The sequence below is a fragment of the Phaseolus vulgaris genome, chromosome 10 (genome assembly GCF_051622355.1).
Source record: "Phaseolus vulgaris cultivar YP4 chromosome 10, ASM5162235v1, whole genome shotgun sequence".
NCBI lineage: Eukaryota > Viridiplantae > Streptophyta > Magnoliopsida > Fabales > Fabaceae > Phaseolus > Phaseolus vulgaris.
The window spans coordinates 5,444,429-5,455,400 of NC_143507.1; the positions used below are offsets into that span (position 1 = coordinate 5,444,429).

The window sequence follows — 10,972 nt, forward strand, 5'->3', positions numbered from 1 at the left end:
GTACTCGTCCTACTATATAATATCATATAACACCAACACCACTCATCATCCTCTGTATAAACAAATCAGTGACTAAGCGAGGAAAAACAAGAAAAATGAGTTTCCGTTCTACCATGAACGCCGTTACCCTTCTTCTCTTCTTCCTTTTCGTTTCCGCATTAGGTATCCAATTCTACTCTTCCTCTTCTTCACCCTTCCACGTGCAATTTTTCATTTCCTCTTAATTTCCCTTTCTCTTCCTTCCGCAATTGCTTTAGATCTCGCCAATCTTCCTCTTCGATTCATCGATTCTTATGGTTTCTCGTTGTCTCTGATATTTTTTTTTTCCTTTTCTGTGGTTAAGTTTGTGCGAAGAAGACGGCTGATGTGACGGAGTTGCAGATAGGCGTGAAGGTAGCCTTTAATGTTATTCTGGTTAAGATCCATGGCGTTTTTTTATTGTTTAGCTTATAGGCGCTGGATAATTTGTACGGAAAAGGAGTTTGCGTTTTTGTTTTTTGGCTTTTGGTTAGAATTCGTTTTTTGTGTATTTTTTAATAACTTGATTTTAATATATGTGATGGGTCTATTCACGGGCGAGTGTGACCGCATTGAACAATCGGAATTTTTGTTGGAATTGAAGCAGTATAAGTGTTGTTTCCTTGGCTTTCCTGCAAAGTCCAAGGGTACTTTTTTTTATGTATAAAAAATGTTAGTACTTGCTAATTTATGGCATCATCTGATGTGTGTTCAAGTGCAGTGAAAAGCCTTGTATGGATTTGGAATATTCGATGTTACCATGTTATGATCCTTTAGGCTATTCGGTAAAATAGTTTGTTCATAAGAAAAAGAAAATTATCGTAGTATGCTTAGCAATTTTTGACTTGGTGTTTTAAAATAAAGTATAAATACATGAATGGAGTCTGGCTATGGCTTTGAATGACCTAGTGGTATGGTGTGTGGGGGACAGTGCTGTTCTTGCAGAGGGCATTTTATATGCTTTACATATATATGTTGTCTTCTGCCGGATCACAAGTTCATTGTGATAGATAGCATGGACAAATTGTTGGTAACTGGTAAGGATGGAAATAAAAAATTCTGGAAATTTATTGTGGAGGCTGTAAACAGGGAATACGTTATGGTTTTCCTGTGAATGATGCAAAAAAATTTATTCCCAGAGATACTGAAATTGTTGCCTGCCAATATATGTTAGCAAGGTTACTACTGATGCCCTGTTTCTTTTTGCAGTATAAACCAACATCATGTGATGTTCAGGCACACAAAGGTGATAGAGTCAGAGTACACTATCGGGTTAGTAATTTCTCAAGTTTATGTCGTGAGGCTGGAAGGATGGTGCAGTTTAGTGAAACCTTTTTAAGTAAAATGTTTGTTGAAAGGGAAAAGGCTCACAGTCTTTGCTGAAGTTACATATAATAAATCTGAAGCGCAACAATAAAGTATTTGATGCATAATATTCACTCACCATTCATCCATAAAATTAACTCTAATGTGAATGAAATATAGTATATATATTATGTATAATGAACAATGCAAAGTACTATAATATCTGTTTGGCAATTTTAGTTTCCCTATTATGTTGCACATGCCTTATTCTGGTTTTCAACGGGATGGATAATATTACCTTATTGTTAATTTCATATACTGTTTTTTGATAAATTTCCGTGTCATTTTTCTAGAAGTAACATTACTAGATTATTTATTTTCTTCTTGGTCTATCTTGGTGGTTTATTTTTGGTATTTCATAATCTGAACCTCGCCTTCTAATCTGGGCAATAATCTGACTACCCATTGAAAGAACATGAGTGGGGGTAAGGCATCTGTGACATAATCACAACTGGAAATTACCTAGAGTCATTTCAATGGTATGCTATTTGCGTATCCTTGTTTTTGTTTATATGGAGTTTTTATTTTAGGTGATCAAATGGCTACACCACAGGAAAGCATTTTAAGCTACATATACTCAAACAAATTATTATTTTCAAATCTCATTTCATTTGTTAATGTGATGAGGGATCAATGTATTTACTTAATTTTGTTGATAGTATTCTTGGATGTGTTTCCAGGGGCAACTCACTGATGGAACTGTTTTCGATTCTAGCTTCGAAAGAAAAAATCCCATTGAATTTGAGCTTGGTGCCGGTCAAGTGATCAAAGGTATGTTGTGCATAAACAACTTAAATTTTTTAAATTTGCAGTTTCATTACCATTAAAAGTGGTTATCGACTAGCTACTATGCTTGTTTTTTCTTATTTACTGAAAGTGGAAGTTATTAAGTAGATAAAACAAAGGAGAGAAAAAAAGATGCTGCAAACTGTAAAGAAATTGTATGCCAGATCACAGTTGTGTACAATGGAAAGAGTCGTGGAAGTTGGAAACAGATGAGAATCCTTGTACAATCAATTCTTGACGATTGATTGTATAATACCGGATTTTGACGTTTACGAGGCATGTAATATGCAAAATGTTACCTTGTAGTAGCATTTTTTCCTTATCTTCGCCATGTCCTCCCCTGCTCTTTCAAGTATCTTCTGTTATCAGCATTACCTTAAAATTGCAATTGAGCTATAATTTATACTGATATAGTTTCGGATTTATGTGTATTATATTACTTCATTTATTTGCATGGTTGTATTTACATAATCATACTAAAATGCATTGCAATTTTATTACAAATTACATATGATTGATGGGAAATCTTTCAAGATAGAGGATTCAATGTCACTTTGTCTCTCTGCAGGGTGGGACCAGGGATTATTGGGAATGTGTCTTGGTGAGAAGAGGAAGTTGAAAATACCATCAAGAATGGGCTATGGAGAGCAGGGTTCCCTACCCACTATTCCAGGTAGTTTATCATGTTGATAATGATAGTAACGCTCTCTACCCAGCCTTCATTTCTAATTAGTAAAATTTATGTTTGACAGCTAGATATTTGATCAGATTGCCGGCTGTTTTTATGTATCACCAGAATAATCTCCCGTATACTTTTCTTTTAAGATATAGGGACGTTAGGTATCACATAAAATTTTTCATACTTGGGAATTATGATTATTGGAATGATTAAATTCCATTTTGATGTGTGTTTTGGATCATATTTTAATTACATTGTATTATGAGATTATACGATAAAGAACTTACCAGAAATAGGTGAGAGAGAGAGAGAGAGTAAACAAATGTTAAATTAGTGGCACTTCCATGAATATTCAATTTTTTTAGTTTGTATTTGTATATATCACAACTAACCATATTATGAATTTATATATACTTATGATATACATGACTTATAACTGGCAGGTGGTGCAACACTAATATTTGACACTGAGCTTGTAGGAGTGAATGACAAAAGTTTAGATGAAGAAAATAAAAGCTCAATCCCAGAAGTGTAGACAAAATGGAAAGAAATGGAATGTTGAGACTTTTTGCTATCTTAAGTTTATTTTTGGTCTTCAATAATGATTTTATGACCCCAGGTTTCACTGTTTAAATCTTGAGCTTAATTTACAAAGATTTAGGCTCTGTACCCTTCTTTTGTATTCATCTTTTGTATCTGTTTCAATACTCTTTAAAACATTGCTTTGTTTTAGAAAATTAAAAGATTAGACTTGTTTCTTAAGACGGTCTTTAATTTAAAGTATTTTAAGACCACCTGTTGAGGAGCTGTCTCCCAAACGGTATTTTTTTTTAGAAATTGAAAATGTTGAAATTTTCTTCCAAAATAAATACGTCTAAAAAAATTATTTGAATACATTAATTCTCAAATAACATTTTCTCTAACTTACATATTTCTACACGTACCAAAAATGAAGCTGAATTTCAGTCTGATTTTTTTTTTAATTTATCTTTAAAGTGAAAAAATAGAGAGAATTTAGTAGTTACTCTCTGGATTGAGGAGGATTTATTTGAATTATTTAAAAAAATATTTAACTTGAAAAAATTAAAAAAATGTTGGTATAATAAATTTTAAAAATATACTCAATCATACTTATGAGCACATCGTTTCTATCTCTTTCTGATTTTATTAGAGTAAATTGTAAAGCTTTACAACATAATTTACTTAATAGTTTTTTTTTTTATAAATTAGTGAGTAAACGTAAAATAATATAACAAAATATAATTATATAAATTTTATTAAGTAAATACAATTTATATGTTTAGAAAAATATAATTATAATAATAGATTTTTAAAACATAATCCATTTTCATATATTCTGCGTTTCTATTAGCATGAAACACTTGTGATACCTACTCAATTGGATGTCTTTTAAGTATCTGGTTTTGTTTTAATTTCAATGAACTCTTACGTATTTAGTTTGGACTTTATATGTAGTTATCCACAAATTTGATCAAAATAAATTCAAAATATAAAAACTCATTTTTATAAACTCAAAAATTTGTTATATGTAGTTTTTACAATCCTAGTTCTTATGATAGGAGTCCTTATTAGGTTTTTTTCTAACTAATTTTTTATAAATTTCCCAACAATTTTTTTTTTCAAAAATGGGTAAATCATCAATTCAACCTACGTTTTCTAAATTTTAACTCGCCAATCACAACTATGATTTAAAAAAATATAAATTTGTATATTAAGTATACGATTTCAATTAGAAATTGTATATCCAATATAAGTTTTCCAATTTTAAGTTATTTATCCTGTCAGATTTTTAAAAAGAAATTAAAATTTAGAATTCATATATTTTATATACAATTTTAATTAAAATCATATATATGTTTTTAATTTTTTAATATATAATAATTTGAATATACTTTTTAATATTTAAAAAAATAAATTAGATAAGTTTAATTTATTATTTATAACTTTTTTATATGTAATTAAAGAAAATTAATTTTTAATAAAATATTTTTTAACTGAACAAGTTATATAAAATCTTTTTATTATGTAATTAAAGAATAGCTGAATTTTTAGAAAATAATTTTTATTTATATAATTAGAAAATTAAATACATTAAAATTAAGTTACTCTTAATAAAATTAATGATGTAATATTTTAATAATATAATTAATTATTTTAAAATTTATTGAAATAAATTTAATTTATATGATAAAAAATTTAACCTAAAAGTTGAAATGGACAACATTAACCAAAATATATTATAAGAGTTTACATTATTATCGATAAGGACATTTGTTCTATTGTGACATTCTTTCCTACTCTAAGAATATTTGTTTGCCTTATTTGGAAGTGGTTCATTCATTTAATAGTGTATACGATTAGTTGTTGGTCTGCTTCCTAATTCCTTATTGATGGAGGAGGGCCCAAGTTCACCACACTATGAAAGCCAAGCTTCCAAGGCTAGACCGTCTAGCCCATGATGAGGAGCGTCTAGACTCAAAAGGAACGTCTAGCCTATGATGAGGAGCGTCTAGGCCATGATGAGGAGCGGCTACATAAGGAGCGTCTAGGAGGAATCCTAGACCGTCTAGCTTCACGTACACATGGGTCAAGCTACGGTTTTGGGAAGAGAAGACCTTGTAATTGTTACATGGAGGCCCATTAAGGGTGCCTTAGTAATTAGAGTAGTGTATAAAGCATAAACTTGTCTTACACATGATTTATCCTAGATTTTGTGCACATTCTAGAAGCTTGCTCACTTGGCCGACCATGTGCCCATGTGCTACCATGTGGATTCATTTGCATTTCATTTGAGAAGCATTTCATCTTCTCTTAGCTTAGGAATTACGGCCTCCTTGGCTATAAAAGGAGATGCTTGACTCATGTATTTGCAAGATTATTGTGAGTAAAGTTATGCTGCCAACATTGTGCCATACTTTGCTTCTACCTAGTTTCTAGGCTCTAATCTTCATCTTCCTCACTTACCATAGGGTTGGCCGAACCTCCCTACTTCCATACATATCATGCACCTTCAAGATCACCATAGCTCCTAGGAGGATCTTGCACATACACATCCATGGCTTCCGCACCATTTTTTCACATGACTCTAAGAAGAGCTTCATGAATTTACCATCATTTGGTATCATGAGCATAGGTTCTTCAAAGATGAGTAGTTTTTGGTCTTTTCATTTTGAGTTCTTCTTTATTTCATGTTGTTCATCTTGTTTCCATAATTGTTTTGTTGTTTTTTAATTTTTAATTTGTTTTGGTGTGCTATTTGGAAGATCCAACCGGTGCACTTTGTTCAATTGATCTTGAACAATCCTTGTGCAAATTGTGATAGGATTCCATACACCTTTGAGTTGCTGTTTTTCTTTTAGGAATTTGAGTCTTTATTGCACTTTTATTTGGTTCATATTATGCTCTTTGAGTCTTTAATTTCTGAATCCATATATGTTTTGTCAAGTCATGTTCATCCACAATGTCATCAATTCATAAGTAGTCCTTTGTTTGGCTTTATTGTTTCTTGATTTTGGTCTATATATTTGTTTTGAAACTGCTGTGATTTAATCTTTTGGTGCCTTTTATTTTTAGTTTGAGTTCATATTTATGTTTAGATCCTACACAAATTCTATTTCATAAATTCCATTATGTTTAAATTTTGGTCTCTTGCTGTTTTTGTTTCCAGTTTTTCCAGAACCCCCTGTTTTACATTCTCTGTGTTGGTTGTTTTGTTCCAGAAAATTATTTTCACTCATAGGAAATTTTTGATTCTCTGGATTATGCAATTTTGAAGTGTTACAGAAAAGACAAAAAAAGAATCAACTCAAAAAAGTCAATAGAAAAATAAATGATAAATATTTTAAAAACATTGTGCAAATTTGGGCGCTACAGTTGGCGTAACTGAACACTGAAATTGAAAAATTTATTAAAAAAAATGGCTCATGCGTTTGGAGTGATTCCAACGCCAGATTTTAGTTAAGATCTTGAATATTTTGCATATAAATTTTCAGAGGCAAATTATAAAAGGGCAGCTCAACATAAATTGGGAAAAAACACGTTTGTGGCCCACAACAATTTTCCATTGGTGCTGTTTTTTTTATTTTGAAATCTATTCTAGTGCTATTCTTAGGTTTCATTTTGTGTGCCTACCTTTATTTGAGTACCTTTATTTGCTTGTCTAAATATTCTTGGACCTCTTTCTAGTTGTCACAATCTAATTCCATTTGTGTGGTACTGTTTTCTTCAATTAAATTGTTTCTTGCTTTTATTCTTTGGCCTCTAAATTTGGTGCTGGAATTTATTCTCTTTTGGTGCTTAATTGAGTGGAAATTTGACTTGGGTAAGGTCTAGTCTTCTTGATAGGTGCTGGAATTGGAGAATTAAGACCTTCATTCTAAGGGGAACAAAGACAAAGGCAGAATCAAACACTTGGAGGGCCCAACAAGAAAAGACAACCAAGGAAGTGCCAATAGCAAAAAGAGGATCAACAAAGGGAGTTTTCTTAATTTCTTTGCAACTTAATTTGTGTTAATTACTTCTTTAATTACGTGATTAGACGGTGAGTGTGTCTTCAAGGGCTCCAAGTGTCCAAGAAGCCTCACCTAGGGCCGACTAGTGTAGAGTTTTTAATTAGCAATTGTTAATTGTTTTTAATTACATTACTTGCTTAATTAGTGACGCTTTGCATGTGTGGTTGTTTTGTTTAAGCTTTGTTAAAACCGTCTAGCTTTGTTAATTAATTAGCTTGCATTATTTTCTTGCATTAAAATCTGATTTCTCAACTTAATTGTGTTCTAAGTGGTTTACTAAGAGAAAGCTTTGTGTGAAGACATTAGGGGATAGTTTTTGGCTAAGGCAAAGACTTGGTATTTAAGTAGTCCTTTGTGACTCACATCCCTTACCTGGAAAACTACCTTCTTTGACTTTCCTAAGTTTTCTCAAGGTAAAATACTTGTATACACAAAGCTTTAGCCATGTCTTCTTCTTCTCATTCTACAAAGTCTATTGGAAGTGAATTAAAATCTTTAAAAACTCTTTTGAAAGAAGTTTCACAAACTGTGTAATCAATTGCCTATAGACAATTGGAGAGTGAGACTAAACTTAATGTTTTGACTAAAGTAAAGGATGAGAAGTCTCACATTCTAAAAAAATTACCTTCTCATGCATATATCTCTAAAGATCATGATTCTTTTGGGGGGGGGGGGGGGGGGGGGGAAGCATTAGAGTAAATGATTATTATCAAGCACCCCCTAGAAGACATAGAAGAGATAGAAAAGAACAAGAAAACCCAAGAGAGGTTAGGGTAGACCAACCCCATTTCCATGGAAAAGAAAATATAGAAGCTTGCCTAGATTGGGAAATGAGGGTAGAAAAATTGTTTGCTTCCCATAAAGAAAGAAAGGAAAGAAAAATACAAAAGAAGAGAGGGGAAGTCGAAAGGGAAGCTAAAGAAAAAGAAGAAAAAGAAAAGCATGAGAAGACCCTTGAAGAACAAAAGGCGTGGAAGAAGAGTGTTCCTTCCCACAAGGTCATTCAACAAGACCAAAGATTTAAAAATACCTTTGAAAATATGTGTCTTGTTGAACAACCTCAAAGCCTTACCTTTTGTAAAGGAACACTTGCAAGCATGAGCACAAAGGAAGAGTCTTTAAAAGAAGCTTGCATAGATAAAAACTATTTCTCAAATGTGTTAGGATATCCCCAAGGGAATGTCAAGTTGACTATAAGCATCTACAAAAACCAATTTTTGTGTGAAGTAGTGCCTAGAACAACTTGTCATGTCTTATTGAGACAACCATTACAAAGTGTACAAATTTTCATAAACAATGGTTGTACACGAGACTATCTTTACACATGAGAGAAAGAGTCTACAAGAAGGAGAACTCATGGGACAAATGAGAGTTGATGAAACTCTAGAGCTTTTGAGAGGAAAACTTTTGTCACCCGTGAGAAAAGAGATTCAAAGACATTACTTTAGGTACAACTCTTATTTTCAAACTATACCTAAAGCAAAGTCTCAAGAACTCTATACTCCTTCACCTTTTGTAAAAGATCCTTGGGAAGACACACATTTCATATTAGAGCTTCCTGGGACAACAAAAGGTTTTGATTCCTTCTTCATGGATGTGGATAAACTCTTCCTAAGAAACGTGACAAGCCTCCATGATTTATTTTCAAAAATGATGGATAGAGCTCCAAAATTTGAAAACATAGCTCTTCCTTCCATGTTTCACGAAATCGTGAGGGACACCCACAATTCTTGGGATAAGAATCCTTTTCCTTGTAAGCATGCATACAATGGAGTAGTCCACAAGATTACTCTTATTTCTCCATTTGAAGTTGTATGTGAACATAGTCCTCTTGCCTTTTTAAAGTTGTTACCATTCCTTAAAGGGATTATGCCTCAGGGAAAAGTAACTACTTTTGGAAATTTTAGAAAACATAAGAGGATTAGAGGGCACCTACAACCATCAAAAGGAAAGCATTGTGAGAAGTTGGCCAAAACAAGAGAAAAACAAAAATGGCAACTTCACACAATTAATTTTTCTCCAAATGCTCACCCCAACTCCTATGCTTTGTTTCAAGATTCTCATAGATTAATATTTGATCCGGGAGGACACACCTTGACGAAGCAAGAGGCTGCTATCCGAGATCAAGTCAGCAAATCAGAGGATAGATCTTCTCCAGAAGGAGGAGATGATGGACACCATCCAGCCACAACCATCCCCCTATGAAGCAAAAGCATTGGATTTGAGGACAAATCCTTTTCAAGAGGGAGGGGATGATGGAGGAGGGCCCAAGCTCACCACACTATGAAAGCCAAGCTTCCAAGGCTAGACCGTCTAGCCCATGATGAGGAGCGTCTAGACTCAAAAGGAGTGTCTAGCCTATGATGAGGAGCTTCTAGGCCATGATGAGGAGCGGCTACATAAGGAGCGTCTAGGAGGAATCCTAGACCGTCTAGCTTCACGTACACATGGGTCAAGCTACGGTTTTGGGAAGAGAAGAACTTGTAATTGTTACATGGAGGCCCATTAAGGGTGCCTTAGTAATTAGAGTAGTGTATAAAGCATAAACTTGTCTTACACATGATTTACCCTAGATTTTGTGCACATTCTAGAAGCTTGCTCACTTGGCCGACCATGTGCCCATGTGCTACCATGTGGATTCATTTGCATTTCATTTGAGAAGCATTTCATCTTCTCTTAGCTTAGGAATTACGGCCTCCTTGGCTATAAAAGGAGATGCTTGGCTCATGTATTTGCAAGATTATTGTGAGTAAAGTTATGCTGCCAACATTGTGCCATGCTTTGCTTCTACCTAGTTTCTAGGCTCTAATCTTCATCTTCCTCACTTACCATAGGGCTGGCCGAACCTCCCTACTTCCATACATATCATGCACCTTCAAGATCACCATAGCTCCTAGGATGATCTTGCACATACACATCCATGGCTTCCGCACCATTTTTTCACATGATTCTAAGAAGAGCTTCATGAATTTACCATCACTTATGGTGCATGTGGAGGTTCGGGATGAAATGCAATTCCATATAAGTAGACCAATAATCTTAATTTCGAACTGGATAAAATTTAACTTCGTAAGTCTACAAATATAGTGTAGACTATAAAATGTTGTTAGTTGTAAATAACATGTCGAACAAACAACGATAACATGAGCATAGGGAAGCCAAAGAGCTTAAAACTCCCTATAATCACATCACCAGTCATTAAGTCAGACAGTGGGTAGCTTTTGGACATGACACATAGCAGACTGTTGTTCATTTTTTCGTAATAAGACAGTAATATCTTTCAGATATTGATGGTCAGCTCGTAATGTGCACTCTATCTTCGTCCCTTGTTCAACAAACCAAGATTTGGTTCTTTCATAAGTTGTCTTCACAAGAGCACATATGGGTAACGATTGTGCTCTCTAGTTCATGCACTCAACTAAATTTGTTGTCATGTGGCCATAACTTATGCCTCTGTCATATGTATGTGTTCATTTTTCTAAAGGTATTTGATCTATCCAGGCAAAAACTTGTTGAAATTGTGAGAGTCAACAACTTTTCCTGAAGAGTTGGTTGTTTCATTTCGTAATCTGTGAGAATGTAAAAAATGAAA

General features: G+C 33.5%; 1 protein-coding gene across 1 annotated transcript; it reads left to right on the forward strand.

Moving 5' to 3' along the window:
* On the forward strand, positions 1-3,610 carry LOC137812722 (FK506-binding protein 2). The gene is made up of 6 exons (XM_068614898.1): positions 1-162; positions 344-393; positions 1,228-1,290; positions 2,064-2,154; positions 2,738-2,842; positions 3,292-3,610. The coding sequence occupies exons 1-6, from the start codon at positions 96-98 to the stop codon at positions 3,381-3,383; spliced, it is 468 nt and encodes a 155-aa protein (XP_068470999.1). The 5' UTR covers positions 1-95; the 3' UTR covers positions 3,384-3,610.
* Positions 3,611-10,972: the final 7,362 nt, after the last annotated feature.

Bases quoted from the DNA above. Each gene is read 5' to 3' on its own strand.
- LOC137812722 (XM_068614898.1), top strand. From the start codon at position 96: ATGAGTTTCCGTTCTACCATGAACGCCGTTACCCTTCTTCTCTTCTTC. The intron at 163-343 runs GTATCCAATTCT...TCTGTGGTTAAG, and splicing joins CCTTTTCGTTTCCGCATTAG to TTTGTGCGAAGAAGACGGCT. The intron at 394-1,227 runs GTAGCCTTTAAT...TTCTTTTTGCAG, and splicing joins AGTTGCAGATAGGCGTGAAG to TATAAACCAACATCATGTGA.